Source organism: Pinus tabuliformis, chromosome 8 (assembly GCF_031772625.1).
Source record: "Pinus tabuliformis cultivar Carrire ecotype Pingquan chromosome 8, CPIR1, whole genome shotgun sequence".
NCBI lineage: Eukaryota > Viridiplantae > Streptophyta > Pinopsida > Pinales > Pinaceae > Pinus > Pinus tabuliformis.
Genome location: NC_142294.1, coordinates 1,443,669,573 through 1,443,693,184, shown reverse-complemented (window position 1 = coordinate 1,443,693,184; position 23,612 = coordinate 1,443,669,573). Strand labels below are relative to the sequence as shown.

The window sequence follows — 23,612 nt, the reverse complement described above, 5'->3', positions numbered from 1 at the left end:
ACCATTGGTTGTAGAAACCAAAATATTTTTGAGTTCATCGATGAAAGGAATAATAATGGAATGAAACATTGAGATGTAATGAAATTCATACTTGAAGAGAATGGGAAGAAAATATGAGTATTTTCCTCATAAATTATCCATGATTCTCAAGTAGTGTTAATGAAAAATAAAAAATAAAAAATAAAATAAAATGGCAAAGCATTTCCCACAAATTTTACTTGAAGGATTGGGATTGTTGATTTTAGGTGAAGGGAAATTCCAATAAAATAAGGACATAGGCATACTCCATTGCCTTTCCAAAGTACATATAAGGGGACATGTTTTATTATGAGGAAACCTCTTTTAGAATAATTTTAAAGAGTTTTTGAATCTTTAAAGGCAAATGTCATCAGATATTTTATATTTGAACACTTTAGTTCCTTATTCAACTAGTTGACTAGTACTACTATTGAAAGTAAGAGTTATCCAAATTTAACCTGGATTCTAGACATACATATACCGATCAACTCAACAGTGACGAAATAGAAGGTAAAGATTGCGATGAACACTAATAGAAAGTGAAGGTTACGAAAAGAACATTGACTTAAAAGAGTGAACAACCAAGGAAAATTTCGAGGAGCGATAAAGATCAATGCAATATTTTGTTGAGTGGGAGTGTTTGGATAAATGTAAAAAATCAAACAAACTTTGTTGCTTTGGGATTTACATGTATTCTTTGCAGAAGATAAAAAAATCTATGGTGAATGCTATAATTAAAAAGACTAAAAGGTTTTCTTTCTTTGAAGGAAAAAAGTAGGATTATAGAAAATTTAAGAATGTGCCTTTCATTTCTTTCCTACAAATTCTCATTGTTATGAAATGGGGGTCATTCTACCAAATTCTAGAAGGGAGAAAACATTTCGTATCTCATCCTTGTTTTTTCTTTGAAGGAGAAAACACTAGAGTTGTCTACCTTGTTTTATTTTGAGGTAAAAAACAAGGATTATAGGAAATTTAAGAATGTTCCTTTGATTTCTTTATCATCTTTTCTGACTTCTCATTGTTATAAAATGGGGTTTGTTCTACCAAATTATCAGAGAGTAATTGTTGTGATTTTATATACTATAAGATTTTATCGCTATCAATTCATAAATGGAGAGCTTGAGACTTTCCTTGGACTATATGCTCGCACTCAGAGCTTCAATAATGCTATGTTTTGAGTCTCAAGGGACTGTTTAGAGGCAGGGTCCTTGTACATGGTATGGCCACAAAAATGAAGATGAAACCAATATACCTTGGTGTAATTTACTTGTAAAAAAATAATATATATGAAATTATATCATTATGTTTTTATGAAAGTTTGGTTACACTTTTTTCCCTTTTTTGAGAAAAAAATATAATTTTTATAAGTTCTTCAAATTTCAGTAAGCCAAAGAGATTTTTCTATTTAGAATTTCATTTTATATTAAAATAAAACTTGTTAGAAATTTTATTATTACTTATTTTTTGGAATATTTTTATTCACATTTGATATGTCAACCTAGCAATTGTTTGACCATGTGTTCTTTAAAAATGAAGGGATTCATAACATGTCATGTTTTTTAGCACTAGTGTATTCTGTGTTAACTTGGTGTTCTTGAAAAAATAAATGTGTTTGAACAATCTACACAGAATCTACTTCGATATCATTATATTTACGAAACCAACTGAGGCACGTCATAATTACTAGAATTTTTTTAATTGAACCAATATGAAAAAGCTGTTGATTTTGAAGATGTTTAACTGAGCATCAAATTTCTCAACATATTAGTTATAAACTAAAAAACTAAAAACTACCCATTACAGAATACAAGCCAATGTAATGAGCCATAAATTTGTCATATTTTTTTATAGTTCATTTTGGAAGATACAGGTTTTTTTATTTCAATTAATCATAATGACCTTGAAAAAAATAAAAAAATTACACATTTTTTTAGAAAATTAATTAAAGTTAGAAAATTTATATTAAATTTCATAAAATTTATATCTACTAAAATTAGATTGAATTCTGCGAATGTTGGTATTGGTTTCGACAGTAAATTCAACAAATTTGATGGAGTTTAAGAATTTTGAAGTTAGAAAAAGGTGACCAAAGTCGAGTTGTTGCAGAGTTGCAGGTTAAAACCGTCCGGCTGAACTAAAACCACATTCGGTCGAGATTTTGTTTGTCGCCAACACCCGTTGAAATAAACGATAAAGTAATTCAGCCGAAATACTTTAAAAGTTCGACCGAAAATCTGTTGATATTTTCCATTAGCCGCAAAAATGAAATATTGCGACCCTCTCAAAAAATGTTTCGCCCAAATGATATAAATAAATGAACCCGAAACATTATTTTCACACTCTTTCCTCATTTGGAGTGAACTTTTAAGGTAAGTCATCTAAGCTAAATTTTTTGGAGGAAAGTTTTTGGACTTAATTTTTAAAGTAAGTCTTTTGGGCTAAATTTTGAAGTGAGATCTTTTAGCCTAATTTTTAAAGTATTTTGGGCTGAATTTTTTAAGTCAAATATTTTAGCTTAATTTTTAAAGTAAGTTTTTTGGGCTTAATTTTTAAAGTAAGTCTTTTGGGCTTAATTTTAAAGTGACTTTTTTGTGCTAAATTTTTAAATTGAGTTTTCTTGAAAATATATTTTTTTGGCTGAATTTTTATAGTGAGTTTTTTTGAAAGTAAGTCTTTTGTGTTGAATTTCTAAATTGAGTTTCTTTGTCTAAATTTCGAAAGTGATTTTTTTTTGTAGGATTTTGAAATTGATTTTTTCGGGTTGGTTTTTAAAAATCTACATAGATGGAATTATCATGGGAAATCAAAGAAATTACAAGAAAAAATATGATTGAACAAGAGACATTGAGGCTTGTAGAGAACATGGAAGTAACTATTACAAAATAAAGAAGGAATAGTGTGCAAGTATTGAAAGGTCAAATCAATCTCAACTAGAAGTTGAAGCAGGTATGCAAATTTAAATATTATAAATGATATTTAAAATTTAACTAGTGTATTGTGAAATTTAATTTTTATTTGATGAACTAATTTGAAAAATATTTTGCAACGTAAACAAAGAGGTATATTCCTCATAACATTGATGAAGAGATTGAACATGTTTAAAGACAAAGTGAAAAAGATAATGAACCAATCATTGATGATGTTGTTGAATATGGTGAAAGAGATTCAAGTGAAGAAGTTTAATCACCATCAAGTGTGTGTGTGTGTGTGTGTATACATATATATGTTATGTGTATTATTGAAATGATACTTATTTATTAATTTAAATTTCATTCAAACTCTATTCTTTAATTTTATTATTTAATGCATATTTATACTCATCTACATTCAATTTTCATATGTACAACTGAAATCAATATCAATGGTGAGATGTTAGAAAATGTTGACACTAACATATATGGAGACAAAAAAGTTCACCATGTTATATGATATCATGTTAAGGTAATTATTGAGAAGTTTTTCAAAGATGAAAGTCTAACATATGAAGCTCAAATTTTGAGAGGTCCCTTAATATCAAAGAAATTAAAAGATGCTACAACTCTATTGGGTATTTAAAAATCAATGAAAGATAAAAGATGAAGGAAAATGTGATTCAAAATATAAATAATGCTCTTAAAAAAATTGGAAGATCTAGAAATAAAAATGTTGTAGATGCATGTAGAGAAATACAAATGGCAGTGGTTTCATCAAGTACTAAAGAAAATAAATTGGTAAAATCTATGGCAAAAATATTAGGGACCTCACGAAAAACATTGCACAAACACGTGAAACTTTGATTGCAAATAGATGTAAATTTTGAGATCGCTTGTTGGGAAGTTATTAAGCAACCATAAAAAGATAGACTTGGAGAAGATGTTGAGAAAATAATATATGAATATTGGATGAAAAATTCATGTGTTTCACCAAAAGCAAGGGATGTGATGCAACGAAGAATAGCACGAAATTAGTATGAAGAAGATGAAAAACATATCTTGGACACCACTCAGATAGAGTTATTCAATAATTTCACAAAAGAGAATCATGGAATTAATGTCTCAATCAGTACTTTTGTGCAACAAAACCCATTGCATGTTAAACCTATCAATGTACACGACACCAAGCATTCACATAGAGCTTGATGGCAGGATCTGCAATTCAGAAAATCCCATGCAATTTTTCCACCAGGAACTATTTTTTCAAATGCTGATTTTATAGAGAATTGCACATTTGTTGCACAAAATGAAATACAGAGTGAATATTATCATTCTGACCATGTCCCTATGCTTGCTCATATTGTATATAGATATGTTGAACAAAATGTTGATGATATAGAAAGCACTAGTGAGAATCGACATGTTATTAAAGAATATCACTTTTATATCAACGATGATCGTACACATGATAGAAATTTTGTACAACATTGTTTTGATAAGGTTTATGACTCATTGAAAGGTCGTGGAATAAAATTCAATGAACATTAGATATGGTCAGATGGATGTGTAGGTTAATTCAAATCTTCATGATCATTTTTTGTTGTTGTTTCGTATTCATAAGAAAACCAAAATTAAACATTGTTGGAATTTCTTTGAGACTAGTCATGGAAAAGGAGAACATGATGGTGCAGGGGTATGTATACAATGAGCACTTCAAAGATATCAAATGGACCACTCTACAAACAGCCTTGTCTCACCTAGACAAGTCGTTCAATGGTGCAATGTTGCAGTAAGCCTTAGACTAACCCATCAAGGGAGGTACGAAGATATGTACATATATACAAATTAACTTGTATATAGTTTTAATATGTCATCATTTTTATTAATTTTCTAATTTTAAACATTTCTAAGTATATAGTTTAAAAAATATCAAGATGATTATCTTTGATATATAAATTGTATTTTAAATAACATATTTAAATTCTTGTTTGAATTTACTATAGTTTTTTTGGCATATTGGTGTCGAAGAAGTAGATATATTGATTACATATGAAACTGAAACAATAAAAGGGACTCAAAAATTGCATTCAATTAAAAAAAAAAGATTACTAAAATGTGTTTTCATTTGATAAAAGAAAATATTCTTGTTTTTGTTATGTTTGCACATAGGACACACATTCCAATGATGTTTGTGAAAACAATATGTATGTAAAACCTTGGCAACATACAAAACTAAATACAAAGGGGGAAATGTCAACTGCAAGCTTCGAAGAGATGGAATCATAGGAGAATAGAGTATCATCTAAAGGTGATCAAGTTTCTGATCTTATTAGAGAAGGTAACATTTCAATTGATTTCAAAATCAATGCGTATAAGTATCTAGATAATAGTTAAAATATAGAGATCTAGAAATAGATAACAAAATCAAGTCCATATCGAGATTTTGTTAATTTCATTTTAAATATGATCTGAATTTACACTTGTTTTATTGTGCAAGAGATGTTTTTGTTTTAGTTGCACCCATTAACAACATGGAAAATGTCAAGTATTATTTGGTGTGGTGCACTGAACAAAAAATGAAGTTATTGGAAGGCTATGATGATAACAATTTTATAAATGAAAGAGTATTTATTATACTGAAAGGTTAATTTTTCCAAGAAACTCACCAAACTGAGAGTAATGTTTACTTTCATGACTATGAACCTGATGTCGTAAGTTGTCAATATAGTCACTTGATGTGTGCAGTGCACATAAAGTTGAGAGAAGTTCAATAAAAAAACAATTGAAAGTTAAAAAATGGAGAACGTCAAAAGATGACCATGAATGGATCATTGAAGATGGCATTCCATTATAATTTTTTAACTGAATTGCCCAACAATTTCTTCTACTTGGATTCATCTTTGAGAACTTAGAGTTCAAGTACATTGTTAGAATTTATTTTTGTGCACTTTTAAGTTGTACATTCTTAAGAATGTGATGATGTGAAAGTGATACTCATTAGGTCTTGTATTAAGTTTCAAAGTTATATGTATACTACATGTTATGTAGACTTGTGTTTAGGATTTACTACTCTGCTAATTTGTGATGTATACTATGTTGTTATTACTCTGTTAATTTGTGATTGTGGTTGGTTGAGTCGAGCGTTGTTACTGCTCTGTTAATTTGTGATTGTGGTTGGTTGAGCTGAGCGTTGTTACTTAACTATTAATATGTGATTGTGTTTGGTTGAGCCATTTACTAAGAATCATTTACTACCATTATAAGAATGATTGAATGCAAAATGTACCAACTAAATGCAAATTTACTTTCATTTCTACATATTCATGAACATAAATTATATGTAAAACATTGAAAAGCATCAAACCATGCATGCATCATGCAAATTGTGGGCCATGTTTTATAATGTAATTTTATCTAACTTATGTAAATGTGCATTCAAGCAACTTTATATTAAAATTAAATTGTCAACCGACATCCATACTAGCCTTTCAATACATGACTGCAAAATGTACATACCATATTTTATATTGCAATTTTAAGTTATCATTGTTTTATACATTTACACTAAATTATAAGCCTGGTTCATTCAAGTACAAAATGTAGACCTCACATTTTGGAATTTTCAATTTTAATAGATTCATTTTAAATAATTTGACAAAACAACTTAAAAAAAAAAACCTAAGAATCATATACTAATGTTAGAGGAATGATTGAATGTGTCAGGGCAGGAGGTAACTCCTCAAATGAATTATGTTTATTCATTAATATTACTTATTTTTATATAGATGAGGGAGTGACTCTTGGACTTCACCTCCCGATGGCACTTCATTTTCCATTATTTACTATTTACATTATTTACAAGTGTTCACCCAATCCCAATGATTAGGTGTAAACATTCCCCCCCTTAATATGAAGGGATGTTGGTGAGTCCAAGCATCATTCTCAATCTTTCAAAATTTTCACTTGGAAGCACTTTGGTGAAGATGTCTGCAATCTACTCATTAGTGGAACAATGGCGTAGATGGATTATCTTGGTCTCAACATGATGTCGAATAAGATGGTATTTTGTATTGATGTGCTTCCTTCGATCATGGAACTTTAGGTTCTTAGCCAAATTTATTGCAAAGGTGTTGTCAATCATGAGTGGAGTTGAATGTACTTGTTTTACTTGCAAATCTTATAGAATTTTCCTAACCCACATAATTTCTTTTGTTGCATGAGGTGTTTCCACATATTCTACCTCTGTTGTGGAATCTGTTGGAACTGATTTTTTGCATGATCTCTAGGAGACATCTCCTGATCCAAGACTCATAGAATAACCTGAAGTAGGTACCCGAGTTTCTTTGTCTCCATCAAAGTCTGAATCAGAGTATCCAATCGAGTTGAAGTCACCCACCTGCATATACTTGAGTCCAAAGTCTTGGGTTCCCTTCAAGTACTTTAGAACTCTCTTTGCAACAGACCAAGGTGTGAGGACTAGAGAGTATGGAACCAAAGTATGTGTTTGCAATGGAATATGGGTTCCATTTCACAGTGGTATATGACTGTCGATATGGAGTGGTATATGAACCAGAGTAACAAGTAGCTGCCCAGAGTGTTGTATAAAAAACACACAATAAAAAAACAAAAAGTGGTGGTGAGGTAGAATTAAAAAGAATCACGATGTACACCAGTGACTAGATTATAAAACATGCAGAGGACAGAGAGCATAGGAGTGAAGAATATGGTAGACTGCAGAAATGGGGAAGACTGCAAAAATGACAGAAGGGAGTTACAAGGGCAAGAAAGATAAAAATGGAGTTGGCTTTGATACCATGTTAGGCCAGGAGGTAACTCTTCAAATGAATTATATTTATTCATTAAGATTACTCATGGTTATATACATGAGGGAGTGACTCTTGGGCTTCACCTCCCGATGACTCTTCATTTTCCATTATTTACTATTTATATTATTTACAAGTGTTCACCCAATCCTAATGATTAGATGTCAACAAAATGTAAAATGTACCAACTAAATGAAAATATGTAAAACCTTTAAAGGCATCAAACCATGCATGCATCATGAAAATTGTGCGCAATGCTTTATAATGCAACTTTATCTAACTTATGTAAATGTGCATTCAAACAACTTTATATTGAAAGTTAAATATCAACCAACATCCATAGTAGCCTTTCTATACATGAATGAGAAATGTACATACCATATTTTATAATGCAATTTTAAGCTATCTTTGTTTTAGACATTTACACTAAATTGTAATATTCATTCAAATGCAAAATTTAGACCTCACATTTTGTAATTTGCAATTTTCATAGATTCATTTTAAATAACTTGACAAAACAACTTAAAAAAAAAACTAAGAACAATCTACTAACATTATAGGAATGATTGAATGCAAATGTGCCAACTAAATGCAAATATGTAAAACATTTAAAATCATCAAACCATGCATGCATCATGCAAATTGTGGGCCATGTTTTATAATGAAATTTTATCTAACTTATGTAAATGTGCATTCAAACAACTTTATATTAAAAGTTAAATATCAACCGACATCCATTGTAGCCTTTCTATACATGAATTCAAAAGGTATATACCATATTTTATAATACAATTTTAAGTTATCATTGTTTTAGACATCTACATCGAATTATACGATTCATTCAAATGCAAAATGTAAACCTCACATTTTTTAATTTGCAATTTATATTCCTTTTAAATAAGTCAAGACAAAACAACTTTAAACAAAACCTAAGAATCATCTACTAACATTATAGGAATGATTGAATGTAAAAATGTACAAACTACATGCAAATTTACTTTCATCGCTACATATTCATGAACTTAAATATGTAAAACCAAGTTTTAAGCATCAAACCATACATCATGCAAACTATGCCATGTAAAATGTACATAAACTCTACAATTAGCATGTATTAAATCATAATAGAAAGTTCAAGAAAATATGCCAAAAAAATTTAAATATATAATAAAAAGTTGTCAAATAATAAGATGCATCGCTTCATAATAAAGATTTTTACCTTAAATATGTCCAAAATTTATAGCATGATAAAAGTAAATAAAACATTAAAATACTATCAAATAAAAGTTGCATCAATTTAGACAATCTCGCTCAAATATATGATCTATCAACCTCCTTGTGCTTGCATCTGAATCATGGGTGCCCTACACAACATGTGTAATTGCATATATACATAAGATTACATAATCTAAAATTAAATTTTAATGTTTTAAAATTAAATGAGAATGTAAGATCATCAAAACAAAATTATAAAAGGTTTCAAATTCCATGCAATGCCTCATTGTGTTCCCCCTCCATTGTTCCCTTTTGACCTTCGCCTTGCATTGCACCCTCCTGGATGTCCTGTACAATACATGTACATGTATATATTAGAAATATTAAATTGCATGTATGAAAATACATAAACTCGTAATTAAAAAAATTGTTACACAAATTTTTCAAATTCTTCAAATGATCCTATCCCCATTGTTGAATCCATCGCTAAAGTCTTTGGACAATGGAAATCGCCTCCCCAAACCTAAAGCTCCAAAATTTTAAAACTTTAAGATAAATCTATAGATCATTTTTTAATGAAACTTGCACTTCAATTTACAACAAAACATAAGCGAAATATTCAATACTTGTGGCCAATCTCCTAATAGGGAGGAAGAGGGTGGTTCTATGCCCAAAATATTGGTCAGAATCAGAATCTGTTAACATTTAATTATAAATAGATAATTATTTCTTTTAAAATTATGTCCTCACAATATACCGATATAATAAAAGTAGAATAATAATTGTATCAACATGAGCTCTTCAAAAAAACTAACATCTCTCAAAATATCTTCTTTGGAACCTGAACTTGGGACCATGAAATTATCAAAATTTTCATTTAACAAACAAGTTAACTGAAAATGGTGAACATTTGATACATTTGTGCTAGATTATATCTAAAAAAAATAAAAAAAAATGTATGTGAATCGACATTAACACATACATTAAAAATTACATTAAAATATCCACCCTAACCATTAACACACAGTGATCCCATACCCTCTTCTTCATGAACAAATAGGTCTTTCCAACCATTACGATGAGCCTTTATATATGCTTTAAGCTCCTCATATGTTTTATATACAAAATTAGCACGTGCATCAGCTCATGCACTTTGCCGATTTAGACTAATATCAATTCCAGTCAATGTACTCTGTATGTTCTCTATAGTGGCATCCCTTCCTTCTCTACTAATTTGAGAAGTGGCATCCATCTCTGACTGCAAAGTTACCAAACGAGGACATTGGTATATGAAAGGTCATTGAGGGCGAGGAAATTTAGTATCACGTAATGCACCATTATGATCATATAACCGACCTTTCCTAGTACCATAATATTTAGATGGAAGGTCATTACAATCGGGTTTCATACCCAAAAAAAAATATACATAAAATAATTTTGAAAAATAAACTGGAACCTCATCATTCCATGGTAGCCTTCCAAACACTACAAGGAACGTATCATACAAATGGCTGGCTATATCAGGGTGCTTGAAATATTGCACCTTGAGCATCTTTCTTTCTGGCCCTTCTTTGAAATTAAACATAGATTTTTCATTTTCTTTTGTAACCCTTTTATTAATCTCAACCCATTTATCAGGACCCATCACTACCTCTTTTTTATGACTCATCATATCTATAAATGAATTCATGGTTGGCCCAAGATTCTCGTAAATATCAAGAAATGAGCTTAGAGAGTGCACAAATATTTCTAAGCTTTCTCTACTCTCTGCAGGGAGCTCCAAACTCCCATGATATTTCCTCAATTTAGAATAATGAGTTTTGCACCTTTGTAATGTGCATTGTTGGAGGTTTGTCTCCCAAGGAAGATTATCTAGATTATCATATAGATAAATGGTAGTTAGTGTTTAGCCTTCTTCTTGAACTGCCTGTCTTCGCTTACGTCTAATTGGACCAACAATTTCACCCTCTCAATCAATATATAAAATTACATAAATATAAAAACATGTGAACAAATGTATTCATACATGTATGAAAGATAGACATGTATACACATATGTACATACAATTCATTTACATGTACATATTTGTTTAAACAAAACAAAAAAATTATATAATTTACCAAAATGATGTTGACCACCTAAAGAATGATGACCACCTTGAGATTGATGACCACCCGAAGAATGTTGACCACCCTGAGATTGATGACCACTCAAAGAATGTTGACCACCATCACGTGACAACACTGTGAGTGAAGCATCTAAAAAAAATAGAAAATCAATCTAATATATAAGTGTACATACATATAATTCTACTTATTTATCATTTAAGTAAATTCACATAAACATATATATAATAAATACCAACCATGGACCTACCCCTATTCATTTGATATTCTCTTTGGTCCATGACCTCGACCTCCTGCTCTAGTAGATGCATGAGACTCTACTGATGTTCGCCTCCAAGAATCATATGGAAAATGCTCATCCATGATATGAATATCTATAGATATATATATGCATGATATTTAAAAATTTATCTCATGCATTTACAATTCTTTTTAAAATTGCTATTTAAGAAGATCAAGAATTCAGAAAATTGTTGTAACCCTTGAAGTTACCTCATGCATTTAAAAATCTTGAAATTTATATTTGAACAAGAATTCAACAAAAAAATTAGTGTCACAAGAAAAACAAGCATAAAATACTTTCATAGATTGGGTCCAAGAAATGTAGACTTTATTTATTCCTATTCCATTACCACCACTGCCAATGTTCAACATCCAAATATAAGAACCCCTATGTTTATTTTGTTTAGTTCATTATTAATGTGATGGATATGTATATACTATTCCATTTTTGTAACCTACCCTAAGGGATAAAACCCATCAAATTTGTTTAAGTCAACTTTTGGAAAATGGTACCATGAATTATGATCCTAGAAACATGGGCAATTATTATTCTAAAACATCTGTGTGTCTTGCACTTTAAGGCTAGAAAATTTCTCCTTGATTGGATTAATTTTTGGATTTCATATATAGGTATTTAAGCACTTAGCCAACATTTTAGGAAATATCCTTGTTGGGTCATTGTTTCCTATTATAACTTGGAGTTTATAGATAATGTTAGCCACCTTATGTTCTAGATATTAGTGCTAAGTGGGTTGGGTTATTAGTTGGTTCTAAGCTAGTGTGGTCTATTGTTGGTTCTATGACATGGGCATGTTGTGATTTTGAAATATGGGACCACTAAATATTTTTTGGAAGTGTTAGTCTCCATTTATCTAATTAATACTAATAGCTTGAAAGGAGTCTTTTCAAATGTACTCCATAACATTGTATTATTACGTCCACCCAAAAATGGAAGAGGTATTCCAATATGATCGACATGATGCAAGGAATAGTTTTATATGATTCTCCCACTAGTTTCAGTAGGTATCTTATGGGAGTATTACTCCTAGATTATTATTACTATGGTGAAAGAATCTCCAAATCCCTTTTGGGTGCAAAGATGTAGGAATTTCATTGGATGACTATAGAAGCTTGGGGTTTTTGGGTCTTAGAGATATATGAGTTACAATTTCTATGGATATTTGATATACTTATAGGTTCCAATAGTGGTACTCAACTCAATATCTCATGCAACTAACTACAAAGGCTCAACTATACCATTGGTTATATTACCCAATTGTCTAGGCACTAGAGAGTGATCTACTCAAGTGTTATTATTGGTGTAATATGGTAACAAGATGACTGATAAATTAATATAGAGTTTATTTTAGGTATACCTAGCATACTTATGATATACCCAAAGGTGTTTAGAAGTGATATTTCATATATAGGTTTTGTTTGATGTGATAGTACTTAATGGGGTACCATTAGGGCTACAGGGCTTTCCAACCACATGATTCCACTTGTATTTCTTGCATGTATTCTTCTTAAACTATAGTTTTATTTACTAAATGATAGATTAATGTGTTCTTTAAATGTGTTGAGACATGTCTCTAGCTTGGTGAAAAATATCGACTAATATTCAATGACATGTTGGCTTAGGAAAGAGATTTGATACAACTTGTAGTGTTCCTTAACTCTTGAAAATTGAAAGACAGCTAGGTATATAGATAATATAATTGTTGATTAACTAGAAATAAGACAAAATTATATGAAATCTATAAATATGCAATTGTATAACAATAATGTGAATAACAAGACAATATCCACTTACCTCTTAAGGTGGGGTGACCTTTCACTAAGAAAAGCTCCAAATATACAAGACAAGCTAAACATTCCATAGTATTCTTTCTCTTTAAATGACTTTCCATAGGAAAAAATATGACTACTTGTGTTTCATTCACTAATCAGACTTATAAAGTGGATTATTTTACATTAAATATCTATTCACAATTATCCAATGGGCCTTATCCAAAAATCATGACCACATGCAACAATTGACTAACTCATAGGTAGCATAAACCATATAGGTTCAGGTAGGACCCTAACAATATAAATCCATAAGAGTCATTACTCATATGAAGTCTGATAATCAACCTCTAGAATATCATTTTTGTGATTATTTATAGAGAATATTCATTACATTAATATGTTACTCTAGCTAATGTATATGGGATATGAGTCATTCATTAATGGGTTACTCTATGTGAAGAATCCCCAAAATGGTATTTTCTATATTGGATTGTGAATCCTCCCAAATGGTTAATAAAGCATCAAGGGAGCTATAAATTATTAGATTCATAAGCCATAATATTGGCCAAGGTTTTATAAAAGTGGTAAGAAGCTAAGTGGGCTTAATTATGGTAGTGGGGGGTGACTCCACGGTTAAGCATGTGTGAGCTAAATGAGTCTTACAATGAGTGGCCTTCAAGGAAATCTTGGTCACTAAGCCTAAGCCTAAAAGGAGGATATTTTATGCCATGTGATTCATTTTTCTTGTTTCAATCTCACTTATTCCACACTTATTAGCATCCATAGTGAAATTAGTGTGAAGTGGACTATTTAATATCACAAGAAATTAGTTTAGAAAATCCTCATCAGTACTTAAATATTGTCTTTCACTTGATTGTTCACTAGAGTGAAGTACTTCGTATTGTAGGATTGCATTATCTATGATTTTCCTTCATGAAGTTTCCTTACTATTGGGAGATGAGGTTTGGGAGTATGGCACTGATTTGGTTGACTAAGATAATAGATAATATACCAAAAGATACATTGTAAATGAGTTAAATAACAAATTATTAAAGGAAGATATTTTTTGTTCTTTTTAGATAAGAGAAGGATAAATTAAACTTATTCTACCTACTAATTGATTCTTTATAAATAGTTTCTCCATTATTTTATATTATGTGAATTAAATGGCTAACTATGCTTTATAGACATTTATATAGTGAATCCATCTTGTGCTTTCTTTAGCTCCATTTCCCAAACCATTACTTATATTTCCAATTTTGTGATAGATGTTGTAATATTCTAAATCCATGACTTGATTATGATTGATGGGATGCCAAATAGTGCCTTCCTAGGCTCACTAATGTCGATATGGACCTTATGTGTATAGATTCTAAAAATGATAATTTGCTAATATTACACATTGGTCAATTTATTCCACCCTCCCATTTTTTGACTCAATGTGACTAACATCATTATATATTCACCTTACTTTGGCCTAAAAATGGAAAAACTTTGTATTTCAATAACCAAAATTAAGCTAGACACTATAGGATCAAATATTCCTCCTCTTCCATCTACACTTTTACTACCATTATTTTTAACTCTATTTCTTAGTATTGATGTTCTTTCATGATTAAGAGATATTCCATTTCTATTTCATGGTTAACTATAATATATGACACTCTTCCTTGGCTCATGTAGGTGGAGTAAATACCACTTTCACCTAGACCATTAATCCTTTTTTAACTTCTTTTATTTTTTTTCTCCCATACAAAAAGGTTGATCCCAAGACAACACAGACCATGCTTCTTTGGTTACCTCCTAGTATTTTAGTTTTGCAACCATAAATGAATAAATTTTAATTGACTTGGTCCATAATCTTAACCTAATTAAATGATTAAGGAAATGGGTATGTGATCTAAATTAATTGAAGGAAGAATGATTTCCTAAAATTGCATGTTCTGTGTTAAGACAAAACTCTAAATCACAAAATGGAAAGCTTCTCAACTCTATGATGAAAACCTAATTCACAATTTCTCCATGTAAACTTACTTTTTCTCCCAAATGGATCCAATGCGCCTAGTAAAAAATTATATCCTCTAGAGTTTTCTAAAATGAATGCCAGATCTATGGACCACCTCTCTTTGTTATTGAGAAACATGATCAAATTTAGATCTCCTTCCATGTTTCCTCCATCTCCTCATATTGTTTCTCCATATACTTTGAAGGTTTCATAGCATTGCTTCATTTCTGAAGGATTATTCAAAGTGGAATAAATCTTGAATAGATGTATCCATTTTCTAATCAATTTGTCTATGAATAAAATATAGATCTATTTCTATGGGATTTTTTTGGAAATTAATTATATCTCCTAGGGATTCTATTGTGTATTAAATCCACTTGATCATCTTCTAACATTAATTCTCATACTTGTGCTATAATGTTATATCTTAAAATGTACACCTTGCACGCCACATTCCATTGTCTTGGTTCCTTACAACAAAACTATACGAGATATTTCATTTTGGATTAAAGATCAAATTGTGTCTTGGTTATTATTAGTGCATATTCCTCTATTGTTTTGGGAGATGCAATTTATGATTTATGAGTAGTAGTCTTCAAATGATTCCAAATAGTATTGTGATAGTGGCTTGAATGAAAAATGCCTCTATAACTATTAATTAACTTTTGGAGGATCCTTCATGGATCCCTTTAGAAGGCATGACAATTTTTTTCTTTTTTCTTGCATAGTTTTGGGAGAAAGGAGCTTTTGGGTCAATTATGGCAGCTTTTCTACTTTAGGAATCCACATAAGCTTGCAATTTCTAGTGAAATGTCTATATCTCTTGTAATGATTGCAATTGAAGAGGATTTGATCATAGTCCAAGATCTAGATGTGATGATATCCTTATATATTAAGGAATTGTATTCCAATAAACCATTTTCTAGATATATATTTACTATAATGATTGCAATTGAAGAGAATTTGATCATATCCTAGGTTTTGGATGTGATGCCATCCTTATGGATTAAGACATATGGATTCTATAAAACCATTTACTTGGTCTAACGTGACGCAAATCATGTTACAATGATTAAGTTTTATTTTGTTTCAACATTATCCATGAACTTCTCGAATGCACTATCAAAGGATTTTAGATATATATCATACCAAAGAATCCAATGTAGGTGAGGTAGTTGTATGTACACTAGAAGTGAGGTTGGCACATATTTGGTAGGTTTGAAATACAAGGACCGCAATTTAGATACATTCATCTTAGGCCCATCACATAGGGATATCATATGAATATTTTATCATGATCTTCTTGAAGCTCAAAGCAAATTTCCAAGAATCTCATTCTATAGAAATATAATTGAGGGTTTTTTTTATAAATAGAACCAATTTCTTTGGAATCTAGTTTCTATGGATTTTGAGGAAGGACAAAAGCCAATAAATTGGTCAATAATTATTTTCTAATGAACAATGTTTCTCTTCTGCATGGAAGGGACAACGAAACCATTACCAAGGAGATCTGATTGATTCTTTTAACAAATCATTGGTTTACTAGGGGTGTGGTATTTGATATTTTTAGCTACAGAGGTGACTAACGATTCCATTAAGCTTGCATTCTCATTTCCAAATGCATTCAAGTGAGAATTAATACCAATCCCTCCTCTAGCCATGATCATGGCTAACCAATAACCCTAATCTCTACTAAAAAAATATGAAAAATTATATATTACTTGAAACAAGGTTTGATATTATTATATATACTCTTCCTTCAAAGGAATATTATAAGTAATGTTTTAACCAACCAAAATTTCTAACTAGCCTATCATTCATTTCCAAATTTTAGAGATACACTTTGCATTTCATAAGTCATCGATTATGCACACTTGAAGATAGATTGGGATTTTCTTATTTCCTTTTCCTTTTCAAGATATCTTTCCACTGCATCATGCAATCTATGGTCGAGTTAGGTGATGGAGACTCTATTTCTTTTTTGGTTCTGATTTTATTTTTTAATCACAATGGTTTTTTCATGCCACTAATTGGGTTTCCCACTTATGGCTACATGCATTGAAAGAAAAGACATTAAGCCCAATCCACATCAACGTTTGTAAAGGGTGGGTTGGGTGCCCATATTGACAATGTTGGACTATGAATAGCTTCTTAAGTTGAGGTTATCCACACATTATTTTGGAGATGCCTCGTGAGGTTTCTTCTCTAATGGTCTCCATCCATTAGGTTTGGATTTTTTTATATTTTTTCCCATTAAGGGGCATGGGTTGTTGTTCATGAGTTATATAAATGTTGTGTGTTAGCAAGTCTAATAGAATTCAATATTATTTAGTAAGTAAGAATTAAAGTCACATTCAACTCAAATTAAAACATAAATAATGAAACTTATAGATTTGTCTTATGTTTAACATAAAAATCTATTCAATACCTTTTTTTTCTTTTTTACTTTAGAAATATTCAATCATACCACTCACAATTAAGTTATTGAAATTGTATAATTACACTTGAAAATTATAATTAACAAAAAAACCAATTCTATTTTCTTTGAAAATTTTTTACATTCTTCTAAATTATATATATATATATATATATATATATATAGATATATATATATATAAATAGAGAGATATACCCATTCTACTTTCTTTCCTAACTTTTTACATTTTTCTAAATTTTATATATATCTATATATAAAAACTTCTCTATATATATAAAAACTTATAAAATTAAAGTGAAAAATTCCTTACCTAAAACTAATGCTAATCCATTACTTTGTAACTAATGGTGGGATTCATTACTCAAATTTACAAATAACGCATAACCATGATAGGCAACGACTACATCGTTAACCCTTTAGATGTGCATAGTCATGATAGGCAATGAGTACATCGTTAACCCTTTAACATCTAACTCCACCCTTTGGAATATCTTTCCATTTCTCACTGGTCGAAGATTCTTGATAATTCATTATATTGGAGAAATAAACGAGGTTTATTATAAACCAGGACAGGTCGAGGGCTGAGGAAGGTGGAACTCACTTTACCTAACCTCACTGCCTGCCAGTAAATTATATTATCCTTTATTATAATAAGGAAAGGATAAAAGGGTGCATAACACGAGGAAGTCAGAATAGAACGTTCAAAATAATTCAAACATGTTGTCTGTGTACTTCCAAATTGAACTATTGTTTATTAGATAGTATGGATACTATTTATTAGATAATATGGAAGGTCGAGTTGAATTACAGCAAAACATTTTTGTTTAGTTCTAAATTTAACCTATTGTTTATGAGATGCTGTAGAAAGTGGAGTGAATATAGAAAGTCGAGTTGAATTACAGCAAACCATTTTTGTTTAGTTCTAAATTTAACCTATTGTTTATGAGATGCTGTAGAAAGTGGACTGGAAGGATAGGAGTTGAAAATGAAAACCAGGAGACATTGATGAAGACAAGCATGTGCAATACAGAGATCAGTTCACGTGGATGATGCACCCAGAATCTCAAATTCTTGTGCTGACTCCTAGTTGTCATAGCTTTTAATGCCCGTTACTTCATAAAGGTGGTCACTTCGAGGAATCAACTATTTTAATATCATATGGCACGGAAATAGCAGGAGCTCCACGCAAAAATTTAATGGGATCCTAGGCAAAAACCTAATGGGGTCCTATTAAAAATTACTAGAAGCTATCTCAAGGAATTTGAAATAAATCATCAATGCTGTGGTTCTCATTGGTTCCTGGGTCTGAGCTTCTTGGCACTTCATGGTCCATTGAAATGGAGGGCTTGATATTCTGAATAGAATATTAACACTTGTCACTTCGATCATGGAGCCGCCTTGACTGTATTTCAAAAAATTGTACGACAGACGAGCCCATAAAACACCTCCACTAGTCTACACTAAAGTGTATGACTCAGGTTGTTTTCTTCTCTTGAGATATCATATTTTGCACAGTTTTGCCTGGGGGGGGTGTTTTTTGCCATTTGATTATTTATATTGGAAGGGCGTTTTTTGCCATTTGATTCTTTATATTGGAACTCCAAGTTTTGTTGAATACAATTAGGTTGTTTAGAAATCAAGAGCTTGTCATTTCTATTGCATTGGCGTTTGTAAAGATGGCAGTGAACACAGGTTTTTCGAAAGTTTGGATGGTGTTCAACGTCATATGTCTTCTCACGGAAACACTGAGATTCGCCACAGCTGCTCAACTTAAAGTGGGAGATGACAGCGCATGGACCATTGGACCAAACTACGCAACGTGGGCAGCCAACAAAGAACTTCACCCCGGGGATTCGCTATGTAAGTTCAGTGTAAATTTAACTGATACATGTTCATTACATGTTATAGAATGATTATGTTCAATGATTTTTGGATATCAGCATTTGCGTTATTTTTATTTTAGAATATTTTTGAAATTGGATTCACATGAGAAAAATAAATTTTATGATTTAGCTCTAGTCTATTAGATCATTCTAAAATTTGCAATCAAATCTATCTATCCAGGAGCTTAGAATAATTTCTTACATGTATATATTCAACAGTATATAGCAATCTATTACATGTGTATATTTATATTTATGTTTTAACAGGATCTCTTCTTACATAATCAAACTTCAGGTTTCTTTCTTCTCAAAGTAAGAGTTTGCATAGTTAGATGAACACTACTGAATTATCCAATTTCCTAGTTGACTGGAGAGAAATAAGCTGCTTTGCACAAAACCCTAGGAAATGTAGAGCACCTCTATTGCAGATTCTGTACATTCAATATGCATAGCGCAGAGTCAGCCTGCCAAAATATGCAATGTACATAACCTTGTGGCCAAATATATAGTGAAAAGAAATAATATAGTTTTCACTAAACTCTAGGAAGACTACTGCGTTATCAAATTTCCAGGTTGACCCGAAAGAAATTAGATGCTTTCTACCAGAGAGTAGGAGATGTAGGTGGTTTCCACTAAGTCCTCGGAACGCTACTACATTATCAAAAATTCCTGGTTGATCTAAAAGATATAAGATGCTTTTTCTGGTTTATCTAAAAGAAATAAGAGTAGGAGATGTAGGTGCTTTGCACTAAGTCCTTGGAACGCTACTACAATATCAAAAATTCTTGGTTGATCTAAAAGATATAAGACGCTTTTTCTGGTTTATATAAAAGAAATAAGATGCTTTCACCAGAAATTAGGAGATGTAGAGCATCTGGATTGCAAATTTTGTATATTCAATAAACATAGAGCAAGGCAACTTGCCAAAATCTGCAACGTACATAATCTTATGCCAAAATCTGCAATTAAAAGAAATAAGGTGCTTTGAACTTGACTTCATTATCAAATTTCCTGGTTGACAGGAGAGAAATAAGGTGCTTTGCACCAAACCCGAGGAGATGTAGAGTCTATGGATTTCAGATTTTGTACATTCAGTAGAGATAAAGTGGAATCAACATGCAAAAATCTGCAACGTACATAATGTTATGTCAAAGCTAGGTTAGAATCAAGAAATTAAGTCAAGTGGTGGTGTCTAAAGACGCTGTTGTTGGATTTCACTTGTCACCATCACCAATTAACATGGAGTCTTCCAGCTTTTAAATAGATTACATTAAAGATTAATACTATAGACAAAACCATGGGTTCTCATAAACTTTTGGAGTAAATTGACCTAGTCAAGTTTACATGAACCACTCTAACAATCCCTCCTTGAACTCCACTCCAGGAGATTAATTTGGTCACAATCATTCATCAACCATGTCACCTGACATCTCACATAACCCCCCTCAAGCTAGGATACCAGTACACTAGTAGTACACTAGTACCTATCCAAGTGGTCCATTTCACAATTTGATGACTCCATGCCCCACTACACTACATGTATGCCTAATCAAAGTCTTAAGGCCTTACAACATTCTTGCTCAACATCTATGCCTAAATCAACAAGCCTTACTACTTTGTAGGGAAATACACCTACCTTGGACCAAAACCCTTAGGTTGTTTACTAACCACTAGTGTTATCACACCATTGCAGCTTTCATCTTATGTTGACTCTTTAGCATTGTCACACCTTTGTGGATTTCATCTTATGTTGGCTCTTTGGCTAAACTACAAACATTTGACTCCATCTTCGTCTCTCACTACATCTCTAGCTTTGCCTATCCATACCTTGACCTGCCCTCTCTAGCTACTTGACCACTCTCCTTATATCTCCAACCCATGCTCTAATGAACACACAACAACTTTGACCACAATTATGTAGTTGTTAGGATCAAAAAACAGGTAGAGAAGTGGCCGTGTCTAAAAACACTATTGCTTAGATGCCAATGGCCATGAGGACAAATTGACATCTAATTTTTCAGTCTTTAAATAAACTACATTAAAAATTAATACCATGGACAAAACCTAGCCTTAAAACCTCCAGTAATTTAACTGGGTCACCTTTACCTGAACTACCCTAACCATCTACAATAAAAAATAAATAAATAAGTGCTTTGCACCAAACCATAAGAGATGTAACGCATCTGGATTTACCGATTCTGTACATTCAATTAAAATAGAACAAAATCGACATGCCTGAATCTGAATCTGCAATCCAAACATAAACTTAGATATATTTTATAAACTTCGTTACCAAATTTACCTATAGTAATTTAATCTTTGTTTTACTCTGGGTCCATAATTGTGAACGGTTTGATTTCTCATTTCTCATTTCTCACTTCAATTATATAAATGTGCTCATGATCTCTGATGTTAATATTTATTGCTATTGGATTTGATATGCAGTGTTCAAGTACAGCAATAATTTTCACGATGTGCTGCAAGTGACAAAATCAGACTATGATTCCTGCAAGAGCGATTCCCCTCTGGCTACATACAAAAGTGGAAACGACATTGTTAGCATGTCAAAACCAGGTTCCTACTACTATCTATGTGGATTCCCTGGTCACTGTGAAGCAGGGCAGAAGGTAGCTGTAGTTGTTTTGGCTGCCACCACTCCCCCTCTTTCAGCACCTTCTCATGCACCAGCTCCATCTCCAATAGCCCCTGGTTCAAACAAATCCAAATCTGCTCCATCACCATCTCCAATTCAGAAGTCCTCGTCTTCACCATCTCCTGCTCCAAAGTCCTCTCCATCCCCATTAGCTCCTGCTTCCAAGAAATCCAAACATTCTCCATCACCATCTCCATTAGCTCCTGCCTCCAAGAAATCCAAACATTCTCCATCACCATCTCCAGCTCACAAGTCCTTGTCTTCACAGTCAGCGGCTCCAGAGTCTTCTTACACTGAAAAGGCAGCACCTTCACCATCGAAGGCTTTGAATAGCACATCGACTCCTTCTTCTGCATCAAAAACTAGTAATCATAAACTCATTGCAGGCTTAATGTGGGCATCCTTAGTCTTGTTTTTCGGCTTGTAGATTTCTAGTGTATCATCATGAATAAATACTTCTACTGTATCCTGGTGATTTTTTGGCAGGAACATCCATGTAACATTCAATTTTTTTTAACTCAAATTACATTTTATCTTAATATCATTGTTCAATTTGATGGGTCCATTTCATTTTGTTCAAATGCAATTAAATATGAATGCCAAATTTAGGATTTCTTGAATTTAAAGTTTAGGATTTACTATTTATTACTTTTATTTAGTTTTTTCTTTTAAGAATAGAATCTTGTATATTTATCTCAGCCCACAGAAAGAGTTGTAAATTTGTTCATTTCTCTCCACCCATAGAGTTCAACCCACAGAAAGAGTTGTAAATTTGTTCACTTTTCTCCACCCATAGAGTTCAACCCACAGAAAGAGTTGTAAATTTGTTCACTTTTCTCCACCCATAGAGTTGTAAATTTTTTCACTTTAAGAAAGGTATAATCTGAAACCGACATTCATGTAAAAACTATACTGTTACTTTGTTCATTTTAAGAGAGGCATAGTTTGAAACGGACGTCCTTATCCGGGTTGTTTGATCTTGTTTGTCCATTGAACTTTTGGACATTCTCAAAATTAGCAATGAGATAATTTCAGCCATCTGCAACAGTAGAAACCATATTGTTATGCATGCCATGTGATTTGATGAAGTTGTAATGTGACCTTCCACTAACCAGATTGAGATAACCTTCTCTATATATTTATCTCAACAACAGTAGATTTGTAAATCTCTACAAAAGAATTCTACGCACAAATTATGATGTAGTGCATAGTATGTGATTTGATGAAGCTGGCACTGTGAACTTCCAGTAGTTTGCGCTAAATGCAGTGGAGTTTCATTAATTATCTACGTTAACCCAGAAAAATATGTCTATTTCAGAAGGGAGTTGTCTATTTCAAAAAGTAGCATTATAGACAATTGCTTTCAGAAATCATGTGTTTGTAAGATTGGTTGTTTTTTATGTTGGTTATTATTTTGCCAAGGTTATATTCGGTTTTCTGGTTGGACGATAAAGTGTTTGACA

General features: G+C 31.6%; 1 protein-coding gene across 1 annotated transcript; it reads left to right on the top strand.

The window, feature by feature from the left end:
* Nucleotides 1–19,113: 19,113 nt before the first annotated feature.
* On the top strand, nt 19,114–22,639 carry LOC149241132 (early nodulin-like protein 15). Its single transcript, XM_089367447.1, has 2 exons — nt 19,114–19,473; nt 21,942–22,639. Exons 1-2 carry the CDS (start codon nt 19,290–19,292, stop codon nt 22,574–22,576), a joined length of 819 nt encoding a protein of 272 aa, XP_089223573.1. The 5' UTR covers nt 19,114–19,289; the 3' UTR covers nt 22,577–22,639.
* Nucleotides 22,640–23,612: the final 973 nt, after the last annotated feature.

Excerpts from the sequence above, each read along its gene's own strand:
- LOC149241132 (XM_089367447.1), top strand. The coding sequence starts at position 19,290 with ATGGCAGTGAACACAGGTTTTTCGAAAGTTTGGATGGTGTTCAACGTC. Across the intron at positions 19,474-21,941 it reads TCACCCCGGGGATTCGCTAT|TGTTCAAGTACAGCAATAAT; the intron begins GTAAGTTCAGTG and ends TTTGATATGCAG.